This window comes from Venturia canescens, chromosome 1 (assembly GCF_019457755.1).
Source record: "Venturia canescens isolate UGA chromosome 1, ASM1945775v1, whole genome shotgun sequence".
NCBI lineage: Eukaryota > Metazoa > Arthropoda > Insecta > Hymenoptera > Ichneumonidae > Venturia > Venturia canescens.
Window position 1 is genome coordinate 34,398,428 of NC_057421.1, and position 25,133 is coordinate 34,423,560.

Here is a 25,133-nt window from a genome sequence, read left to right on the forward strand (position 1 = left end):
CACTCTCATTGGTAAAGAAAACTGACGTGCCACCGGGTGCCACGTAATTTTTACCCCCTAACATTCCGATGGTGGCAAACTCAATTTTTTCCACGCCGTTTACGAATTTTTAAATAAATACGACTTGTACGTTCTATGGTCACAAGACCTTCGATTGTACCACAGTTCATTGGGTATTCATGTGAGCCAATTACATTCCGACGTGTGAATAAGAACTAAGAACCATTACGTAGTACATTAGCTCTTTTGACTACTCCTGCATGACTCCTTGAGCTGCAGATTCGATCTATATCAAATATAAGCCACGTGGAGCACTATGTAATATAAGAACTTACACAAACTCTCATTAGAAAATTCTAGAAAAAATTATCGTTATGTGTTGAAAAAATGATTGATATATGAAAATAAGGTTACACACAGATTTTGTTTATTATTCGTGGACCGGTTTCTCTCCATTTTCTGCTTAAATTTATTTGATATAGCGAAAGGCCTGCCAATAACTGATGCTATACGGGTTAAATGTACCTGAAGATGGCCTGAATGTACCATATAGAAAAAAAAATTACTTGATTCATGTCCTTGATAAAAATTTATGATAACTATAGAACTGTTCGAGACAACAATAATGTGCAAACTTAGACTAACTCATATCTCAGCATCTTGGCTATTGAAAGAAACGTTATATGTGATTTACGGGTTTGAATTTATCATGATCGCCCGCGCTTTTACCTTCTCATTTAGTTTGTAATGTCGTCGCTAGATTTCGCGAGCATGTTGTTCAGAGACGACGAAGATACAAAAAAATATTTGTTGTGACCAGTTGTGACTTCACTCGGTTGCTATGACGACGAAGGTACATCATCATATGGCACATCAGTATAAAATGTACGATGCCTGTCCTCAGTGCATGAACTTGATTTTTTTTTTATTCAAACGTTTGTACAATAAACATCGAATAACGTGAAAAAATGATTAAATCAAAAGCAACTGTCGCTCTTATGCGTTTAAAAGAAATTGACAAAAAGTATAAAGTAAGATACAATGATCAAGAAAAAAACGAATCTTCAAGTGAAAACACAAAAAGTTCAATAGACGATCATCTTCCGAAGAAAAATAATCTTCTCGGTCCATCGATTCCTGTGGAACAAAAGATACTAAAATCTACTTTGAGCATCAAAATACCTGATGCTTGTTCCGAACATTTCGAATCTCGTTCTTCAACATCTGACAACAATGTTTCAATGCTAGCGACGACTGCTTTCGAAAAAACCTCCGACATTATTTCGTTCAAAGGAAAAACGCAGCATTCGGAAGGAAGTGAAAAATCAAGACGCGGGAGTGAAACATACGTTAACCAAAAAAGTGAAAATACAAAGGACATTGAACAATTGGAGTCCATAGACGAATATATGAAAACTCGATCAGTCACAGAAACTGAGAAATCACAATCTATAACGGAAATTGATGAAGTCCTTGATGACAATGAATCTGTTAGTGAAATATTGGATAGATCTGATACGTCAAATTCCAAAAGTCTTGTAAAATCTGAAAATAAGCTTCTTTTAATTAGTCCAAAAGATTCTTTTGCAAAAAATCAATCAAAAGACAACAGTTCTTCTCAATCGTCTAAAAAATCAGAAGGTTATTCTAATGACTCCTTTGAAAGTTTTGTCAGCGAAGCTGAAAGTTCAAGACGATCGAAGAGTCACAAATCTCCAACGCAAAGTCTCAGCTCACGATCTGATACTATCAAAGAAGAAAAATCATCGTCTTCAAGTAATAGAAAATTCCATAAAAAAATCAATGACAATTCATTTCGGCAGATTGTTGAGATTGATATTGCTGAAGGAATATCAAATTTGTCGGCTCCCTCAGTTTCTCAAGGGGATGAATTGCTGGTTGCTAGCAAAGTATTTGGAACTTCAGCAATTACCAGTGATGATAATGAAAAAGAATTATCACAATCTGAAAAATATAAAAACAAGCGACATAACAGAGCAAATCAATTACTGGAAGCTTTGAACCATTCGACTGCAGTAACCAAAGAGTCAGGTATATCAATAAAAAAACTTGAACCTCTTGAAATCGGTTATGACTCCAGCAATGAAGGAGAATTATTGTCGTCTGAAAAATCACATTCGGAGAGAAGTTCAGAGACTCTTGGAAACCATGTGAGGCCTCCCCGTCATGAAAAATCTTCCAATTCCTCTGAATGTTTGGCTTCTGTAAGATCAGTGTCGGATTCAACTCCGAATATACTGAAAATGGTGAACAATCCGAATGAACTTGAGAACGATAAGAGTTGCATTGAATCTGTTAACAAGGGAGCCACAAAACTGTATCGCAACCAAAAAGTGGGCATGGACTTATCCTGTAGCAGAAAACATTTGAAAAAGTATAGAAAAGAAGATTCTGAGAGCTCAAGTATTTCTCAAAATAAATTGAAAGGAAACGCTGTGAACACGAGGCAGAAGCACAGTCACAGACATGAATCTCCAATGAAGCCAAAAGCCAAATTTCGTCGATCGAAAAGTAATTTCGTGATAGAAACAGAAAGAAATAAATTGCCTTTAGAAAAAGATTCAACTGTGCCACAAACTGTTCAGAGACAACTGGGACAAGATATCAAAATGTCGCAGTCCATGAGGTTTCATCAATCTTCTAGGAAAACAAAATTTCCTAGTCAACACAACCGGGAACTGCAGTCTCTGAAAAAGCAAATGAATAATTTACGAATAGAGCAAGAACGAGAAGCAATGCTGTTTTATATAAGAAACTTTGATGAGGATAAAAGGAGACTCCTTCTGTGGCCCAGTCAATTGAACAACTCCGGAAAGCCAGAAATTCCAATTCTAAAGCCATTGGACTTCCCAAATGTGGCAAATTTCAAAGAACCGGGTACACTAGACATTTTTTTTTCAATTTTAAGCTGCTCCGCTGTTAGCTCCTAAACAACTTATCCTGTCGCTGTTCTCATCAATTGATAATAAGTAATTTGATGAACTTCGATCAATAATTGGGATCAAAGGCCCTAAATTAAAATTTTCTATTATTGTGCACTAAAGTACATTTCTCTAAAAAATTGGTATAAATCGGAATCCAAAATATCTGAAAATGAAGTACAGCCAGAATATCAAATGGACAGCGCCCCATGATTTTTGATACGAGAATATTTAAATTTGAACTAAACTTGGTGAAATATATTGGTCTGATAGATTTATCTAACAGCTTCTCAAATAAATCAGTTCGACTTTCTCCAAACCACACGATATGGAGAACTGAAATGACGCTCGCTGTAACAGACGAGTTCGACAAGATTTTCATTCACGTTTTGATCGTTTCGTTTTGTTTAGATAGCACGGCGGGCGAGAGTTCACTTCGTGTAGACATTGATGGGGAACTATTGAAAAATCGTATCGTCGAGATTCGACGGTGGCTTAAGGATCAATTTATTTTGTATCGTGATTACTGTGATGTTGCTGCTGCGATCAACGCTAAGTACGCGGAAGAACAGAAGGAAATTAAGGTTAGTTGAATATCATCGAACATGAATGAAAATAAAAATATTTTATACTTCGATTTGTTGATAATTTCGTTCGTTCCCAATCAATTATTTTCCGGCGCGTCGAACAAGCAGCTTTTATTCAGTTTGTTTGAAATTCAAAAGGTATGGGACAAAATTTTAAACTGATGAATTTGACGTGACGTATATTTTTATTAGTAACAGATGCGAAATTAGCGAAATAAAAACATTTCGATGACTGTTATTTGCGCAGATGAGTTTTAATGTAGGTGCATAATGATATTGTCGAAATCGGAAGCAATTCGAGTCTAACGTCTTTACAATCGAGACGCGGACAATGAAAATAGCAATAAGGAACCGCATCGTACATGAGAAAACCACCGTATAATACATCATCGCGACGAATGGGAATCGGTAGCGAAGAAAGCCACAACGTTGGCATAACATTTTCGCCGTGGCATATTACGTGTTCTCGGAAGTCTCAAGCTCCAGTGGCATAATGTAAACGCCGTGTAAATTTGCTGTTTCGCACCTCTCGTAAGTTCGTCCGCGAAATTCATCAATTAAATCTAGAATTTCATAGAAATTTTCTTGAGTTCTGAGAGTATTTGAATTTGTTTGAAAATAAAATTTACTGATTAACAGAAGTGTAGCTCTGTTGATTTTCTTTTAGCAAAAAAATGGTCAATTCCTCAACTAAAATGTCGGTCAAAAATCCCTTAAAATAAAAATCACTTCGCAACATATATAAATTGATTTTTTAAAAATATTTTCTTCTTCAGTAATAACGAGAAAAATTACAAAAATAAATGATCGAATTCACGTGCTCTCAATGTCGCACTTCCAATTGAGAATTTTGTGATGCCGATTAGAATTTTTTATCGAATCGACAATCCGCAACTTAGAAATTGTTGTTTTCAATCAAGTGGCGACCAATTGGAATGCGAGCATATACAAGATCTCTGAAAACGCGTCGTAATTTTGACGTGACTGTTGCCGAATGAATCTCTCTTCGTATATCGCCTGCAGATTTGAAAACAACCCATAGTTTCGTCACTGGCTCTCGAGATATCGTGTCAAAAATGTTTTCAATGCGTTCCTCATTCTTCCTCGGTAGAAAAAATTCGAAATTTCGTCTCTTTTTGTCGAGATTTCCAACTCTTTGACGAGGCTCGCTTGGCAGGGCAAATACTTCGAAATTGATTGTGCACGCATCGAACAGAAAAACAAAAGCTGTCTGCGACGTCTGTTAGTTCGAACTCAGTTAATTTTCAGCTGTTGTCTTTTCATCGTTAACTCCATAGCAAAAAACGTGTCCAGTTGAGGAAAGGTTAAGAAAAGAGTGGCGTGCGTCACGTCTAAGCGACGAACGACGTCATAACATCGATGACGCAATCAAAGGATGCTCACTTGATGCAATAAAACAAGAGTGATGACGTCAGTGTCATTAAACGTTTTTGCACCCTCGCGGTGTCGGGCGTGTGTTCCGGGGCGAGGAAATGAATAGAAGGGAGGACACAGAACTGTGTGACAGCGCACACGTGTGCGCGGAGGTGCGTGCGCGGTCGTTGGTGTATCCGATTAGCCCTGACTCGGTCTCGCGGGGTGTGTAGATCAAGAAGCCATAGGAGAGAACTCTGTGGTTTTTCATTGACGTTGCACGAGCATTCTCGTGCAGTTCTCCACCGACGTTGAACGCCAACGGTTCGTCTCGTCCTCCGGCTAAAAAATTTTCCTTTGGTTCGCTTGTCACCGAAATTCATGAGCTTGTGAGACTCGAGATCGTTTTTTTTTTTTTCTTCCTCACCATCAATTATTCAATAGTTCGATCGTTCGATTCGTCGTCGCGCTACGTCGCGACGAATTAGCTATTATTTTTGGGGGATTTTCGTCTACTATTCCGAAGGTGAATTTGTGCACGCGGACTTTTTGTGTATTCCTTGGTAGAGGGCAGAGTTCCAGACACGAGTCGGGAGAAAATCTTGACCGGCGCGTTGGAGCACTGACCGGAAGCCGCTTCCTCGGAGCTTTCGCGACATCCGAACACACGAGCTTTTGGTGAGCACTCGATTCGATGTAAATTAGTGTCGTTCTTTCAAGGTCACGATTCACTCACACTTACGTACAGAAACGGAAGAACGAATATTGGTAAATATTGATGACGCTGAAGTTTGCAACGTTCGAGTCCAACGAAACGATCTTAAAAAACCCCCCAATAATTTCAGTAATTCTCTAATTTCGTTCTCTGCCGAATTAGCAATTCGTAGTTTTTCAACCTGTATCAATATACTTGGTGAAATAAAAAATTGGTTAATTACAAATGTTTTTTTTCGCTCATTCCGTTGTACTTCCAACGTTGCAAACTTCAGCGTCGTAAATATTGCGAATCAAGGCGTCAGGCCAAAATGGCACCAACATTTTTTAGAGCATTTCTAATGATTAAGAAAAGGCATAACAGATCAAAAGAACCGAGTTCGCTCCTTATTCAGTGCGATCCAAGATTTTATGGAAGCCGTCGTTAACAATGACAGCGATTAAAAGTCGTGTTGATTTTTTCGAAAAATTTTTTCTCTACCATTTTTTAACCATTAAGAATGTGGAAAAAAATTTCGAAGCAATTTTGAGCCGGAGTCCTGATTTGCAACAATTACCAAATTATTTTATAACGAAAGTAATTGAACAAATCTCATAAAAAGGATCTTCGTATCATCATTTTTCATGATTCGGTGGAAAATGTGAGAAGATAAAATTTGTTCACTAATAGCGCAATGAACACGAGATGAGGATGATAAATGATTTTTTTTTAATAGCCTTTACAAGCTTTACGTAAATTTTGTGAAAAAATGTTTCATTTTATCGATGTAAATTTGTTTGACGACCTTGAGAACGATGAAAAATAGTGAAATTTTTTTACATCGTTTTATCAGCGTGCTCGTGTCTTATCGACGAGTAATATTCGTGAGGTGCGGCTTGTCAAAAATTGTTTGATAACATCGCTCGTAATCTTCGCTGTGAATCAACTTTTTACACCGCTTTTCGCAAGAAATTATGTGGCTTATGGCTTAAATCGTTTACCAAACTTATCATTTGGTAGGAGAAGATCGAAAGTCTTATGAAATCTGAGATATGACAGCTAATTTTTCCTTCTTATTCTAATGACGCTGAAGTTTGCAACGTTGGAGTCCAATGAAATGATCTAAAAAAATTCTCCAAAAATTTCAGTAATTCTCCAATTTCGTTTTCTGTCCAATTTCCAATTCGTAGTTTTTCAACCTGCACTGCGATACTTTTTGAAATAAAAAATTGGTTAATTAAAAATATTTTTTCCCTCGTTTCGTTGAACTCCAACGTTGCAAACTTCAGCATTATTTATTCTAAGCCGTCAGCAATCTTATCCTGGCAGGCGAGAAGCATTGATAAAAGCTTTTCCAAAAGCTCACTAACCGTCGAATAAACAAGCAAACAGCGATAGCTTCATGATTATTCTTCGCGTTTCAATAATTTTTCGTCCACAAGATTTTTTCTGCAAAATTTCTGCAGTTTTTAATCTCCACATTGCTTTACTCCTACAACTCGATGATATCAAAGACCGTGAAAAAAAAAACGAACACATTTCGACAACCAAAGTTACCATAATTGAGATGACTTTAGGATAATTTTTTAGTCTTTTTTCTCCTGTAAATCGTCGAGTTTTTATCAGATTTTATGACACGATCATTGAACGTCACAGAAACGCTCATTTCGGAGAACTTTGATATATTATTTCGAGCGAGAAATAGTGCGAGGAACGTGTTCGTAACTAGCCGTCAGAAAGCTCAATTTTCGCAAGTACACGAACGGACAAAGAGGGCGAAGAAAAAGGATTTTTAACTTTTCTGATGTGTGGATGTGGGACACGTGAAAAACGCACTTCGAATTTACTACAAAAGTCAATTAGCCTTAAGATACGTGGCATGTCGATTGTCTCAACGCGAATAAAACCAAATGGATAATCTCACCGGAAGTGCAGACCGGGAATTAGGATAATGGCGAAAGTTTTCATGCTGTTGAAAAAAGTAGGTTTTTCGATAAGTGCTCGTACACGAACGAAAGTTATTATACTGAATGAATTATCTACTGAAAGCTCAGGCGTCTGAACGTCCTCGATAAAACTGCTACAATTTCCTATTCGGTGAATAAAATTTCTCACATTTTATTTCATGATCGAATATGCAAAATAAAAACGAAAATTCTTCCACCACGAACCATATTTTGGGTCAAAATATTTTGCTTCTCGCACTGAACGAAACTGTTGAGTTCAGTTAAAAAAATTTCTAAGTGACACTGAAGTTTTCAACGTTGGAATTCAACGAAACGAACGAAAAAAAAAAAACAATTTTTAATTCTCCAATTTTGTTTCCTGCCTAATTAGCAATTCGTAGTTTTCCAACTAACAAAAATTATTTGTCAAGTGAAAATTTGAAGAATTACGAATGCTTTTTTCATTCATTTCGTTGGAAACCGAACCTTGCAAACTTCAGCGTCACACTTTGAATACTACAACAAAGTATATTTTAACAGTCCACCGAAATTTCGTTTAAACGATAAAAAATTTTGTTACGTGGACAAAATATTTAGTTGAACGTATTTAAAAGATTTCTTTTTCCGCGATATCGTTCAACGATAATCTCAATTGATCATTCGACAGCTTCTATCAAACTGTATTTAGCTGAATATTAGTCAAATCGAATTTCGTAACCCGATAAATTTTCGACAGACAGAGAAATGCAGCGATCAATTTCTCCTCAGCTAATAATCACGAATAATAATTATTCGCGGTTATGTACAATATTTTTTTATTTTGTTATTTCTTATTGTGTTTTTACCTTTGTCGCCCACCGTATAAATTATGAAAGCACGAGGCGCATACTTGTTACGTATAATTACAGGTCTTAATCGAGGTGCGCGGCGTCGAGGAGATTTTTTCCTCTTTCATAGCGTTCTTCAAACGACTCTTACTTGTCTACAGAGCGAAACGCGCAGCCCGAACTCATTATAATATCACAAGTTGCATTATAGATCACACTCGAGTGCAACGATCGGAAGAAACGTCTGTTCGCTCGAACTTTGCGAATGCAACGTTGCATGTACATTTTGTACAAAAATCCTTCTCCTTCGCCTCGATTCTTCTCCCCTTTTTCTCTTTTGCTCTCTTTCCTCTCTTGTGGTCGTACGTAAAGTATCGATTCAGTAATTCAACACAAACGTCGCTTGCTTTGAATCCAAATAGTTGCTTCTACGAGGGCTCAACGACTCTCATTTCTCGCTTTCACCGTTTTTCGTACCGATCATCCCGACGTTTTAATTGCATTTGTAAAAAAACGGCGTCGAAGCGTAGAAAAAAGGTTTTGGGCGTCACGAGGGTCAGGTGGTTAGAAAAAATGGAAAATTCACAGTGCACACGATCTCGTGTGAAGCGACCTTTAAGCGTTCGGAGAGCCGTAAATATTTGATAAAATGTACTCGTACGAGCAAACGAATTCAGCACATAACACTGCGGAGAAGTGGGTTTGAATTTCGCAAACTCGCGCATGAATGCTCACCGTCGTCGTTTCACGACGAAAACTCGGTTTTGCTGCTTTTGTCCGATCGTTCGTGCGTGACATTTCACCAGGAGTCACGAGAATTGCGCACACGTTGACAATTGGAGCACTCCATTTTCTCGATCCATTCGATACACTCAGCCGGTGAATCGACCTATCACCGATATATACATTTCGTCAAATAGATTCGTGAACGAGTGCAGAGACACATAAAAACGTCATTGTGAACCGCTTTTCACAGACGTGCGTTAGGCATAAATACAATTATTTTACAAGTAATCACTGAGACCAGGAGAAATTAGCGTGGAGGACAAATGCATGGACGTCAAAATGAAAATTACATACAACGATTTGATACATTCGTATAAATATACGTCCACATTTGCTCGGTCGTTAAGTACATGAGTTAAATTGCAGCAATACAGTGCATATTATTTATTAATATAAAAAATTTTATCGACGACCGGTCAATCTCTCTTTTCTCTGTTATACAACGACAATTGAAACGAAATGTCCTTGAAGAAATCCTCGGGTTTAAAATCGTCTGTATAAAATGACGGTCATTACGATCCTGGACAACAGTTTGCGGGTATAGACCTTGGTCGTAAAATTTTCGTATTTATATGTAAACTGCTTGCGATACGCTTTGACAAAATGTGCTTTTTCAAAGAGCCCGATTTTCCTTGATGGACAAATAAATGATACGTTGAAGGATGAGAATAATGAATGTGCGGGTGCTGACTTGAATAATTGTACGTGATTTGATGCCGCGCCAGAAACAAAAGTCTCGAAAGAGTCCTTGACTTCAGATATTCTACCGAAATTCACTTTTATTGCTTCAACACAAATACATCGGTATAAAGGACGAAAGATTTAAGTCCGTTGACGAATCACGAGGAGCCTTTGCATATAATGAGAAAAAGTATTTGCGACAATACACTCGTACACTGGGATCGAGACAATGTGACTTCGCGTGCCAATCAATTGTACAGCGCTAGTCTTTCTGTTTTTCTTTTTCAACGATTTTTGGCGGGTCAAGCTTCGCGACTTGGTAGCTTTGGGAAATTCGATAAGGGGCCTGGTTGGCCAACTTTTCAAACTATTGCCTGTGAACAAGGAACTGAAGACGATTACAAAAATGGCTTTTTCGAACAGAAGCAAACTTCCTCTATCGCAGATGAAAATTCAAGTTTTTTAATTCAAAACGAAACGAGTTATTGAATCGTTTTTTTGACGAACGGTTTTGGGGTCAACCGACCCCACGGTCGGGGCAAGTTGACCATGGTACTATTTTAACCTGATAATCAACTACCTATTAGTGAACTTAATAAAAAGGGATAGTTATCAATATTATTTATTTGATGATTCGAACAATTAATACAAAATGTTGACATAAGTGATTGTTAAGATAATTTTTGTCCTTAAGTGTGAGAAAAAGGAATATTTTATCTTCATCCTTGTCATAAAAATCAGAATTGCAGTTTTTACACACATAGAATATTATATTTTTACTGGCACACCTTGAGTGGGCCCATTTAAAGCACTCGTGTACATCGACGCATATGTGTTAGCCAACCCCATTGGCCTACTTACTCCACACTGTTTTTTTAGCAACAAAAGGTTCTACCAGCAAATTGTAGCGATAATTGAGAAAAGACTATGCACAATTTTAGTTCAATATATGAGCATTCGTGCAGAGGATTATTCTAATAATTGGGAAAAAATTCGAGGCAGCAGGAGATAGATAAGATTGACGTAAAAATTTGTTTTTGTACCTGGATTTATGAAAATTTTTATTCTTACGAGCTTGCTGAAGAAAAACCACCAGAAAAAAAAAGCTGTTTCCAAGGCAATATTGCGGGGTCAACGAAACGACGTTTCTTTCGAATAATAAAATGTCTCCAACTCCTTGGCAGTGTCTTGTGAAAGGGAATAGCAGGCTCTGCATTTTCTTAAATTTCGTCATTTCCCACGGAAAATTGCGTTCGCTTCCGTAGTTCGATTTATGGCGGACTTTCGCTGTGGCGGTTTTCAAGTGCGACGCGACCCCATTCAAGGTTTCCGGAAGATTCGTCTGACTCGAGGCTGACCTTTGTGACACACGGTGACTCGTTCTCGTCGTTAATAAACTGCAGACTTTAATGCCGAGGTCGTGCTGGATAGAGAAGCGTCTTATTTGATAAATCGACCCTTCTTCGTTCAATCGACGAGCAGTCCCGTGTCCGTTGGTGATGGTGTACTCAATGAACTGTAAAGTAACTCCGCGTGAGTGGCTCTCTTTCGCTCTCCTACTTTCGTTCGACGTTACCATCTCCGTCGAGCGTCCATGATCAAATTAACAAGCTTCTCATGCTATCATGAATGATTCGTTTTTTTTATCCCTCTACCTCTTATCGCCAATAATAGTCGAGACTCGTTGTGTTATACAATGACGGCGTATGCACACCGGAAGTGTGGTTCACTCATCTGTACATAATGGGGAAGAAACACCATCGATTCATAAAACGTTTCATCCTATCGCCGTATTATTATCGATCGAAGGAAAGGCCACGAGATTTAGTAATGTCAACGGAAGTTGAGCGAGCAGCGAACTGAAACTTTGCTCCATACTTTCTATTAATATTATTACTGTTTGTTACGTTAGGATTAATCAATATTAAATGACATAGTGCAAGTGGGTTAGAATAGCAGGCAATGACGAGCAACCGATTTTTTGTTAATTTTCATTTCGATTTTATTAACGTTGTGCACTACTTCACTTGAAACACGTTGTATTCGCAGGAGCGTTCGATTGACTCATCGTCGAATTGCTATTGTGACAACTACATGAATGAGTGAACCGAATCGTTTTTATTTTACTGTTTCAGGTTATCGTTCATCGATATTTATTTTTATGAAGAAACACTTCATATAAACGAATTGCCACAATTTAAAGAAAATCTATGTGCTGGATTTTTGAAGGATTCGTTAGAAAATTAACGAAGACGTGGTGCATTGGAATTTGATAAAAAACATTGATTTTTATTTTAATAATATTCGGTAGAAAATAATATTCGGCAGGCTATTCGGTAGAAAAAGGCCCAATTTTAAGAATTTTTTTACATGCTACAGGCAATAATAAATCAATGTTATTGATTGTGACATCATATTACAATATATGAACAATATTTCCGAAATTTTCAAAACACGAACAACAATAATTAATTCGATGGTAGCGAATCTCCAGAAACACTTAAGAAAAAAGTTGTCTATCGGCGAACAGTATGAATCGAAATCTTCTCGACCGATCCTTTTGAAATTTGGCATGGTACTTCCAAACACAATTAACCTACGATTTATCTACGAGAGGATTTTATTTTTTTTTATTTTTTGTGACACTTTGAAGTGAAAACATTAATTTTACCCTAAAAAATGAACTTTTTTGTTACTGGAAAATTAATAATTTTGAAAAACTGGAGTACTCGTCGGTCGAGCAGATTTTGATTTACACTCTTCACTTGTGGACAACTTTTTTCCAAAGTGCCTCTGCTACCATCGAGTTAATTATTGATATTCCAGTTTTAAAAATTCAGAAAATCTTTTTCATATATTGAATTATGATGTCAAAATCAATAAAATAGACGTGCATGATTTGTATCGTCTAAAAGGAGTCATAAACTTTTTTTCACCGAATTGACGCTACCCCGCCCTCAATGAAAGTACGTTAACTTGAAAATTTGAAACTGCCAGTTGACAGTTTCTCAAAACCAGGCGTTATTAGTGATTTTCCAGGTCGAGAAGGCAGGCTGTCTCGAATTTACCTTCACTATGTTCGATTAGTACCTTTTAAACGGGGTATAAATGCACGAGAATTTAGCACGAAATCTCAGTATATTTTCTTGAAGCTGTTCTGGAATTCTTCCATTATAACGTTGACCTCTCTGTGTTTATTGGTGAATCGTCTAGCGAGAGATGTGAAAGATAGTTCACGAAGACTCGCGGTGGCGTGGCTATGCGTCGTTAGCTTTACGCCTCGTCCGAAGCCCATCCCCTTAAAAGCGGAATTCTCGACGACAAGAAGCCCTGCGTGAAACCCGAAAAAACCGGAAATTGAGAGAGCGTATACGATCCCGGTGAATCATCGTGCAGATAGCGGGGTCTGACCTCACGAACGAGGGGTTGAGTTCCAGACTTGAGCCAGACGATAGCGTTCCTTAGATTCGTCATTCTTTGTCCTTCAAAGTGTTCGATTCCCTGCCCAGCCCTGGGTTCTAATCTCGAGAAAACTCCAATCCATCAGGCCGATTGCTTTCGTCAAATCGCTTTGTCGCATCTAAACTCTGAATCACCGAGAGCCCAAGGGAGTCGTTAAACCTCATACCCGAATTTCGGGGCTGCGCGTTGACGCGTCAATTTTTTCGGTCGTAAACGACGACAGTAAAGGTTGAACGTCGATACATAAATTCCTACGTAACTAGTCAGAGACGGAATGTTTGGTAGGGAAAAGTGTTTTTCGTTGAGCATTTCTCATCGCTGCCTTGTCGTAAAACCTACCCCCAACACTCGGATAATCTCGTAAGAATCGTTCTACGCACTTCCTTTTTAATTATAGTCACGAACGAGAAGAGCCACAATAATTTGTACGGACGTTAGAGGGAAAAAATGGTGCAAACGACCGAGCGTTAAACTGGAAAAAGGAAACAAGAGGCGTGTGCACCAAATGAAAGTTGTCGCGTCGGGACATTTAGCCGCGAAAATAGCGAAAGACGAACATATGACAAGGGGAACTTGGATCAAAGGGTGGACAAGTTTGGCTCATGTGTACATATACTTATGTACGTGAGTCTTTGGCAAGCATGCGACCGAAAAACGTGAGGTTGGCTAAGAATAAGAAGAGCCGTCAAAAGTCAGTGAAACGCAAAGCTCTACGCTAAACGTACGCGAGCATTTCGTGCGGAGGAAAGCAGTGAAAGAGCATGAAATCTCAACGCATTTACGAGCTCGCTTTCAGAGCTCTAAATTCTCTTTTCCTTTTCTATTTCTACTCCTCCACGTAGATTTCCTTCTTTTTGTTTCCCCAGTACAAAACTGGTTCTAAAAAAAATTCTGTCCACGTGTGCACGACTTCTTATAGAGGGTGCTAAAATTGTACATATGGCAAAGTAAACTTTATTATTCATACGACGAGAATTAATATCGAAAAATGACAATTATATGGTCATGGAAACGAAAGCAAAATTTTTAATTTTATTACTTTAATGAGCGAAGCATAATTATTGTGAAAATAAATGGAATCTAATTTTAATTATATTTGAATTAATGTATTAGCATCGCACTGGTTTTGACATCTTTGCATTCACTCACTGCCCCAACTTCATTGTTATCAAATAATCAATTTTTTGTCCAAAGAATCCCCGCACCAGACTTAATTTAACGTGAGTAATTCACGTGAGTAATTTTGGAGTAATAATAAGAAAATATTTTCTTCCTCAACGTATTCCCTGTCAGCAGTGAATTGCACTTATCGTCAAACCCTTCGTGTTCTCTATGCCTGAGGATGTAACATTATAAACACACAACAAATTAGGTTTCAAACTCGCTGGTTAAACTGGAAAAAGAAAAAAATAGTCCACAAATATTTGATGACGACGAAATGATATAAAAAAACCCTCCAATAATTCCAGCAATTCTCCAATTTCGTTCCCTGCCGAATTTGCAATTCGTAGTTTTTCAACCTGCGCCGATACTTCGTGAACCAAAAAATTGCTCAATTACGAATCTTTCCTTTCGTTCATTTCGTTGGACATTGCAAACTTGAGCGTCGTGGATTCGCGTGCACCTACTCATGAACTTTCTAACCACATGACCTATGAACTGGAAGAACAAAGCTCGAAAGAATAGCATCGAAAGAAAATGGTCTAGAATCGAAGACTTTTGAACAGTAAAATTATAGAAATGCTGCGAACCGTGACAAGTACATAAATAATAAAATAAAAAGGAGTCCTCCCTTGACAAAGTTTTCTTTCTCCGCAACGTTTCAACGTCACTCGACTCGTCGACGTTGCTGATGTTTTAACAATTCGTACACCCTTTATACACGTGCAGCCTCCACATAACCGCATACAAACGTCCTATTCCACCTGTATCCACACGCATCAGCTGTGTGTATTCAGGAACATACGTACTCATTATAACTCATGGTGTGTACTCCGCAGACATACAGAAAAGCCGTCGTGGACGCGCGGTTCTCGGAAGTACTCACTCGCGGGACTCGAAGCGTTCGAGACGCGGTGGCTTGGATTCATTGCAAAGAAAGATAGAGACGGAGCTTGAGAGGGTGAAGGGAGCAGGAAGAGATCGGAAGAGTGGTGAGGGCTCATTACGAAGATCGCAGTGAGGAAGGTGGACGCGGTTGCTCTCGAGGCTCGCGCCTGTCTTCGCGTCGTTTTGTATGTAACTGAAACACATGGCTGAGGCTTGTAGTATCTTTCTTCACGTGTGCGCACACGCATTGTACAAAAACACAAAACGTGTAGCGCTTGCGATGTGTGTGCTTTCTGCTGGCACCGGTCTCGATAGACTCGCCTTTTGGCGTGACAACTCGGCGAATGGATAGCGCAAACCATGCCTATTATGTGGGAGGTTTTTTTAGTGTTGTGAGCCCGCAGGTATGACGAAGCCATATTGAAATCGAACAATCGTCTGGGGTGGAAGAAGGAAGAAAGCAGCGTCCCACGTAATTTGTAAATATAGCTGCAATCACGTTTATATTTTTGGAGTTTTCGCTTCGAATTCAATGATTAATAATAGGGAAATGTGAACATATTTGGCCAGTGTATATGCGATCCGACCCGGTTCGGTCTTCGTTCTTCCCTCCAGCCCGGGACGTCGACTTCTCAACTTTTTATTTCAAGAGTCAAAGCTCACGCTATCTCGTGGAGATCGGTCCACATGCTCGATCGTTGTTCAACACCAAAAAAGATTGATGTACTTCAAGTGGCGCAGTCGCTTCTTTGGATTGGAGATTCTATTTTTAGCCCCTCGAAAGTCTCACTTTCCCAGTGAACTCACGACTTGTTGCTCCTCGATCGGTCAAAAGGCGGCTCAATGACCTTTTTGGATCTGGATAATATCGAGGGGGATTCCAGTATCGTTTTAATCAACGCCTGGACAGTTTCTCGTCGTTGAAAAACAGACAAATGAATACTTTTTTCTTCAATCGAACTTATGAAAAATAGTTTCAACCCGCAGTAGTCGTAATGATCTCCTTCAGGTCTGCTTCCATTGAAAAAAATGAAAGAACTGCTAGAATTTTAGCAATACTCGCTTATCAATGTCACTTTGGCAGCCGTCGTTTAACGCTCGCAATTTCGTAACAAGCGAGACAGCCGTCCAAATATTTTGTGCTTCATTTCCTGGGCTGTCGAGCTACAAATATTGGCGTCCAGAGAAAGAGGGAAACGGATAAAGGGCTGAGAAGGGAGGGACGGAAGACGTGTGAAGTTGAGCAGGATTTTCAGAGCAAAGCGTCGTTGGATTTCAGTGTCTACGGCTCCGGTACTGTTGACGTTCGGCTCAGCTTCCGGCGGCTCTCATACCACCGAGTTTAACGCTCGCACACGCGCATATTTACATTCACACGAACAGGCATGTGTTGTACGTACGTATCTAGAAGAGAGCTCGCGTCTGCCTCGTCTACCAATGTTGGGAGCGGTTATAGTTGAGAGCCGACAGTTCTCCCACGAGAGTGAAGCTTCCTAACGTGTCATCATCGACCACTCATCCGATAGCCGTTCACTATCCTTTCCAAACTTCGTTTCTTCTTCTCCTCTCGTTCTCTCGTCTTTTTTAAAAGTCAAATCGAAACTGTTGCCATCTCTCTTTTCCCCATTTCGAATTCACCCTCCATCTGCTGCTCCGCGTCTTCGTCTCACTCGTATTTTCCTTTGGGGAGAGCAAAAGATGAACGAGCCGAGAGAATCTTTCATCCTGTTCACTCGCCTCCTCGTTCATCTCACTTTCGCACTGGATCACCTTGGTCCGCACCGTCGATTCGCAACTCAAGCTGAACGAAGCAACAATCCACCGCGCGATCTCGATGTGGTCCTATAAAATTCATGACGTAGAAATATACGCTGATCTTTGTATACATTCAAGATCGCTGCAGTTTCGCTGTGCATGAAGTAAGGTCTCTCCGTGACAAGCGTCAGCCATCAAAATATACACGCTGAAAGACGAGATCCGTTCGGCGACCTCCGCCCGTTAATGGCCGTGACAAAGATTCTTTGGAGCTTCAAACTGGTCTTTTATTTCAATCATATTGATACGAGCGGCACTAGCAGCCTCGACATAGGAAATCGACGGTCGCCTTGTGCGTAGCATCAATTATATATATTATTGTCTAATACGACACTTCGGTAAGGACTTTTCAATTATGTTTCGAAGAATAATTGCCAGGAAATGGGAAGCATTCGGTTGTACCGTAGAAAATATTTATATCGCAAGCCTTGAGAGCCAAAATTGTAAGACGATTTGAAAATTTAATGAGTTCAATTGCACGCCATATGACGGAACTATGATCATTGAGAATTGAGTCTTGACGGTGTTGCTGAGGTCGAACTTGACTTGAGGAAAAATTCTCTCTTGGTCACACCGACCTCGACTCCGTTCACTGCAAGATCAAACCGAAGTCATCACAGGCCTCTTGCAAGTAACTCAGATATTTTTCTTTTAGACCAAGAACAGAGAGGAAAAGAGAGAATTATTATTTTTTGGTGTTGTTTCGAAACTTCTTGTTCAAGTGAACGTTTATCGGGGTGTCAAACGCGAGATTGCGTTCATTTAAGCGTGGGTCATTCAGCAGTGAATTAAACAGAGACCAGCAACTCGTTCGTTGACTCCGTGCCAAGTGCAAACTTTCAGTTTTTATGCATTGCAGCACACGCGCAGAAAGTTTTTCGAGACATGTTTTTCTCGCTTTCCTTGTCGCTCGCATCATCTGACGAAATTGCTGAATTTTTCATCGCCCCCATTCGGATAGAAGCGTCAGTATATAATTGAGTCAAAAGGTCGCGAGTGAGACGATTTTTTTCGAATGTGACTCACGGAATCTTAGATGGAAAAGATAGTGACGTTTTTGGGTACATGAGCCATCCATTTCGTTGTATCAGAGCGACGGCAACGCTCCTAAAACTTTCGGAGGATTCGTAACTGCACGTTCTCATAGCCCTGAAATTTTAAGTACATTATAATGGTGTCGTAAAGGACGAGGAGGAGGAGGAGGAGGTCAATTACAGCTATCACAGACCGAAAAATGTGAAAGCGACTCAAAATCGTGCTGGGTATTGCGAGGCTCACTTACTTGACCCCACGGGGATCCCGTTTCTATCGGATGAATAACGAAAAATCTAGTTTGATCGAATGTTTCAAATGCCTGACGAATTCTGTGTCTATCAATGAAATAAATTGCTAATGAAAATTTAATTGCACGCTAGTTCGAATCACTTTCGAGCCTCAATTCCAAACTTTTATTCAAATACTATCCGGTGATTTAGTTTTCAGCTCGATTTACATTCTATTCAAACTTTGGTCGCTGCTTGATCAATTTCGAATAAAAATTTCTCACTTGTAACTCAAACTAAAATGAAATACAATTATATTGGCTTTTGGGGAACAATAACGATCGTTTCAAATGAAAATAATGAAACTCGAGGAATTTTCAATGCCGTTGAAAACGTGGCGAGTGAAGGGCGTGAAAGCCATTCGGATCGTTATTGGCTAGTACGTAAGAGAGGATGAGGGTGCCACGAGGGCCAGGATATGTATACGATGAGAGAAGTATAAAAAGGCAGCCAACGGAACAAAGAGAAATTACTGGACAGAACGGAGAGATGTTGGGCAATCAACATCGGATTTCGTAATGATCGACCGGCGAATACAGTCCGGGTATCGGTAGCGTTACAAAAGATCGTGATAGATACAGGGGAGACCGAGACGAAACGGGGTACCTAAGGAAATATTTTGCTCTTATAGAAGTTTGAAAAGCTTCGTCTATTGCTTATTCTCAAACACCGAAAAACGTACTGCAATATTTTGCAATTTTTTAAAAGGAAATAACAATTTTTCTTGGGAGCCAATGGGGTATCTCTCAAAAAATGCTGAAATTTTTTTTTCTCCACAATTTTAATCCAATGCACTTTGGTCTGTTCCTAAAAAGCGGTTGGAAAAAAATTAGAGTAGCTTCAAAATTTCTCTTTTTTTTTCAATTTTCATTTCTTTCGAAATTTCTTTTTTTTTAATTTCTATTCGAAGGTGTTTATTGAAAAATTGGGAAGCATTCCTTTTTTTATTTTTCTGGTGAAGTATACGGAATTACAAGAATGAAAAAAAATCATCTCCACAATTTTTTATGTGCCCCGGTACCCCATTATTTTCCAGTCCCCCCTACATATATCTGACTAATATTTTTTCCATAATTCCTGTGGTTATGTATTTTCTACCGCGCGTATACCTGCGCGCGTGTGTATGGAGTTCGGGTTCACTACAAAATGTTGCTCCCACCAGTGGTCGAGGAACTCCGGAACAAAGCCGACTGGTAGGCCGCGAATAAAGTTTATTCTCGTTGGAATTAATCGATGGCGAATGCTGTAAAAAAACGATCATTTACTCCATGCAGATTATCGTGGTAACGCGAAACCATGGGACCTTCGTATTTGTTGAGAAACCGCCCAGAATTCACTCAATTTTGACATCTTCGTTCAGCTTTTTTTCTACGAGGAAATAATTTAATCGAATTTTCACGCGGAAGCACGTTTTTGCCACTGTTAATTACACATTCAAGCAAGGAATTTTTACCAAAAACAAAAATTCCTCGGAGCTGTTCCTTATAAACGCTCCGATTAAATGTATTCTTCACTCTCATATCCCGGTCTTTTGTGACAGTTTTTGAATGTCACAAGTTTTGAGTTTTTTAAAAATTTTTGAATTTTTTCCCACCCTCACATTTTGCAAATGCATATTAACCAGCATTGATACCCTCACAATTGTGTGTGTGTACTCATAAACACACATATTTGACACATAATTGGTATTGTAGAAGTAAAAAAGTAATAGAAAATGGGCGAGACGCATGCAGTTTAATCAGAACCTCCGAGAGGTTCCGGCCTTCCTTGATCTTATGTTTGCCTACCTATTCGATATGTTTATAGGCTTTATGGGTTACATATGTGAGTGATCATTTGAGCGCGTCACGTATATGCACGGTAAACGAACGCTGCACTGTTCTAAAGGTCCGTGCACACTGTGCTAACGGATCGCGTCGGCAGATAATAAAAATCGTCCTCTTTACCGCTCTACTCAAAAACAACGCTGCTCCGAACAGCCCCACTCTCAAATTTGCAAAATCAATACAACGCAACATGTTTCCTCTTTTTTCATTAATAATCTGTGTTATCCGCCTAGACATGTTAAAGAGTAGCGACCTTATTTGTGCATAAAATAAAAATCTTTAGAGTGGACACGTTATCGAGCAGATTTATAAGAGTCGAGTTGTGTTGCAGCAAGTCAACAATTCTACTTCCAGTAAATGCATTCAACAACAGTTCTTCTCTAAATACATGTTTAAAGAGCAGAGTTTTTATCGAGTAGAGCTGCCATGAGAATGATTATACACATAGCTGCTGCTTAACAACCCTATCGGTAGCCATTCTCGATAACAACTCCGCTCCTTAATAACTGCGGATCTACGTAGAGAGCGTCTATCCTCCTTAACATATCTACTTCGGTGTGATATTTAATCCCCGATATCATCTCTACTCGTGATGATTTCAGAACACATCTCATCGTGAGTAGAGATATCGAAGATGATGGATTATACGCGGAGAAAAAAAAAATAGTAAGAATTACTATGCTGCCATGGTATTGGGGTTCTATATCGCCCATTTTGAAGGTTTTTACCAATAATATTGTAATTTCCAAGTCTATTCTGAATGAACATTTTTAAATTGCGTATTTTACTGTGACGAAGGTTTAAACTGTGCTATTTTTTCTTAACATAGTTCACCAAGGAAACGTTGTAAAATTTATGTTGACTCGATGATGAACTGTCAAGTAGAATTATTATGTCGTTTTGCTATACTTAGTACTGTTTTCACAATTTAAATTTACAGATGAACATAGTCAAATTTGAGGAGCTCGAACACAAGCATCCGTCATACGGCAAAGTGTTTGGAAAAATTTACTATGGTAAATAACAGAATTTCATTCGCGATTGTACGATAATATACCGGTATACATGTGTACCGATGTATTTATTTTGACATCACTCATCAATTTTCATCGAGTCGCTTCACAAAAAATTACTATGTATGTTCGTAAGAATTAATAAATATTACCGACATAGAACCCTACTTCTATGGCACCATAGTAGTTTTTAGTGAAATTTTCTCTCCGTGTACATGAGAGTGGAGGTAGAATTGTCATGAATTTCGGAGTAAAGATTTTGGAAGCAGAGTTGTTTTCGAGTAGAGGCGTAAAGAGGGTGGTTGTTATTCTGCCATCGCGTCTCAGTGCTTTGAGTCGAAAAATTCTCGGCATAGTAAGCATTAAGCACCTCTTCGGGGCAAGCTCGTCTTGATAAAAAATTATTCATTCCAAGTCGAATCCGAGATAAAATGAAGCCACGAAGGGCCATTTTCAAATGAAAAATAAAAATGTTTAAAGGATAATGCATCCGGAAATGATTTGATTATTGCTCGAAGCCGAAATCCACTCGTGGACGAACGATCCGTTCATTACAACCGATTCCGACTCGTCATCCAACCCACGATGGTTCATTCCAAAAGTACGAAAGCGACGACGCTGAAGTTTCCAACGTTGGAGTCCAACGAAATGAATGAAAACAAAATGATTTATCCATCAGTTTTTTATTTCACGAATCATAATTGTGTAGATTGAAAAAATACAAAGTACAAATTCGACTGGAGATAAATTGGAGAATTACTGAAATTATTGGACAGTTTTTTAGATCATTTCGTTGGACTCCAACGTTGGAAACTTCAGCATCGTCGAAAGCGACTTAGTAAATTCGATGCATAATCCAGCCCGCCCCAGGCCAGTGTGCACGGGCCTTAAGCGTTGCAGGTTTTCTGTGAGTTGCAGTGTGAGGCCAACGGGAGTCCGCTGTCGGGAAACAGAGAGACCCGGGGCAGCTTCGTTGACTACTACTCTCTTGTGCTCTCCCGTATATATGTCCGTGTTGTTTGTGGCATTGGCTATAGCGGAGAGAGATCCGACTCGACACAGGTTGCATAACGGTTTGCCTCGTGAACTACCATCGATGGATACACCGACGAGGCAAAAGCGCGCGAGAGAAAGAGAGAGAGAGAGTGAGATCATTTTTTGAGCATAAAACCTTCGTATCAGATGTCCCGCAGTTACTGGGAAAAAGAAACAGGATAATGTGTGTACTCAAGCTGGTCCTCGGTCGGTACCTTCGGATTCTCTGCCTTTCTCTAGTTTCATCGCCACTTCCTCTATGCTCACCGATTCTATCGCATCGATACCGTGCACCGTGCCCGTTAATTGCGATCTAAAATGACGCCGGAAAAATGTTTAATGGACGACTCGAGGTTTAGACACTGATTTATCGAAAGTGCTATGCACGGTAAACGTCGACGAGTGATAACTCGATAAGAGGCCGTAAAGTCAAGTGCAGTCGTCTAGTTCATGAAGGCGCCGTTGTCGATTTTGATCAGTGAAATTATCGGTTCAAACTACTATTCGTGCTATTAAGAATTTTTGTAATTTCGTATCACTTTGAATGCGGAATTAATGATTCACTTTTCGATGCATTCATTTCTTCGTTATCCGTTTTTTTAATAACTCGAATATGAATCCCCGGTTCGTTAATATCAGAGGGAATTCTGATTTATAAATAGGGATTTTCTGCGTAGATTTGGCGTGTCCCTTAACTCGATACGACCGTCCGTTCGAGCAAGGTTCATCGGCTTGTCCGCGTTGTCTCACGAACACTGTACTGGATTTTTCTCACCGTCCCGACGATCCGACGTACGTGAAAAACCGGAAGTACAAGATCTGGTAAATCGAATGCCATTATACACTATTGCACTTGTTTCCTTTTCCGATCTGTCTGGGCGAACGTTCCATGAGTTTTGTTTTTATAAATAGCGTGTGTGTTCTCCTTGGCCAGGCGCGTTTAATAAATACTCACTATCCTCGCGCCAGGGTCACCGTCTTTGATGTCTTGGCCCTGAAATGTCAAGACTCGATTGCACTGAGGATACTGCGGAGTTTTAAAATCGTTCGTTTCCTGAATGGCTTCGAACCTCAACTGACCAACAGCTTTTTATTATGACTGAAGTTTGCAACGTTGGAGTTCAACGAAATGAACTAAAAAAACTCTCCAATAATTCCAGTAATTCTCCAATTTCGTTCCCTGCCGAATTTGCAATTCGTAGTTTCGTGAAATAAATAATTGGTCAATTACAAATGTTTTTTTCCTTCATTTTGTTGAATACCAACGTTGCAAACGTCAGCGTCGTTTTTTATTCTCAACATTTCTACGTTTTTCCAACGAGATTTTCAATGTAATTTAGTTCGATAATGTAGTGAAAAATTGATAATTATCTCTTCAGTTTTAGTGCTGAATTCCAGCAATAGAACTCACGGGACAAGAAAAAATAACATTCGTTGAACTTTTCAAAGGGTTTACAGTCAGTCAGAAAGTTGTAACTATTTTCTCCAACAGCGGATCTTTTCATTCATGCACGTACGATATAAGATTATTACATTTCGATCTCGCGACACTCGCATTAGCCAGGCAATTCACTGCCAAGTGCACGTTTTCGAATATAATAAGTGGCACGTTAAGAAAATGTCGTTTTCTAGGTGTTTCTCGGCAGTATCATACGAAATCCATCTTCCCATCAACGTCATAAAAAGATTTTCCAAAGAGTGTCGTCTCACACTGCGTCGGCCATGTGTCATTTGCCACACGAGTACTTTATTCCACGCTTGTTTGACAAACGCGAGTGAGAGAAAGTGTGGATTTTATGAAGAATTAAATATTGTTGATTAACACGAAACATTGTTTATAACTAACTAACTCGTAAATGATACACTATTAGAGGTTACTCGTGTTTGATGTTGATGAATAGCAGTTGTACGTGCACCAGGTTAGTTAAGCAGAGTGCTCTAGAGTTAGACACACGAGGATACACTTGTAAAAAGCCACACACAGGAATCGAGGCAAGACTCTCGATGTTATTATACGAACGATAATAGACGTTCTGCTTGCGCTGGGATGGGAAAGTGAAAAAGTAATAAAAATGATTTCGCGTGCGGTACATTTCCAGGGCTCTGGATGAAAGACCCGCACGAATTGTGCTAAAGCGTGGTAACTTTACGTTCGTATTGGAAGATACGATATTGCTGTGTGTTTACGTGGAGAGCTGTTGCGAGAGTGATTAATTGATTGCACTTTGCGAGGAAGCTAACGAGGTCGTAGCGCCAATTTTTTTCAACGAGGTTTCACGCGTACCGAGTCACATCTCTCGCGTTCGGGTGTGACGAGGAGCAGGAGTCGAAACTTCCTCTGTCCGCGTGCGGATACCACCGACGATTTCGATAATAATCTCACATTTTCATAAATATATGCGTGTTTGTAAGACGTTTATCTTGATCGGCGAATCCCTGGATACCCAGATATAATGTAATAACCTGTAACATTATCGATCGACAAGAAGTTTGCTGAAACTCGTTGAGGATTGCCGCGGACGTGCCTGCTGCTGTGTTGCTTCGAAAATAATGAATACCGTCACTCAAAAAATTCACCTTCAAATTTAATGAAAATGCAATAGCTCTCTGGTCGCTCTTTCACAGGCGGGTAGCGCTCTTTTGTGACGACGCTGAAGTTTGCAACGTCCAACGAATGTCCAACGAAATGATGTGAAAGAGCTCTCGAAAATTTCAGTAATTCTCCAATTTCGTTCCTTGTCGAATTTCCAATTCGCAGGTTTTCAACCCACACC

The 25,133-nt window shown here is 39.4% G+C and overlaps 1 protein-coding gene across 4 annotated transcripts in view; it reads left to right on the forward strand.

Moving 5' to 3' along the window:
• The first annotated feature begins 783 nt into the window (after positions 1 to 783).
• LOC122411743 (uncharacterized) overlaps positions 784 to 25,133 on the forward strand; it is a 49,257-nt gene continuing 24,907 nt past the window's right edge. The window contains exons 1-3 of one of the 4 annotated variants that reach the window (XM_043420803.1): positions 784 to 2,898; positions 3,354 to 3,526; positions 22,243 to 22,423. In XM_043420803.1, coding sequence (XP_043276738.1) covers positions 969 to 2,898; positions 3,354 to 3,526; positions 22,243 to 22,395 — 2,256 coding nt within the window. In that variant the 5' untranslated portion in view covers positions 784 to 968 and the 3' untranslated portion in view covers positions 22,396 to 22,423. Of the gene's footprint in view, positions 2,899 to 3,353; positions 3,527 to 5,099; positions 5,582 to 22,242; positions 22,424 to 25,133 lie in introns of those variants that run through there. The other 3 variants (XM_043420813.1, XM_043420816.1, XM_043420818.1) reach the window with 3 other exon arrangements.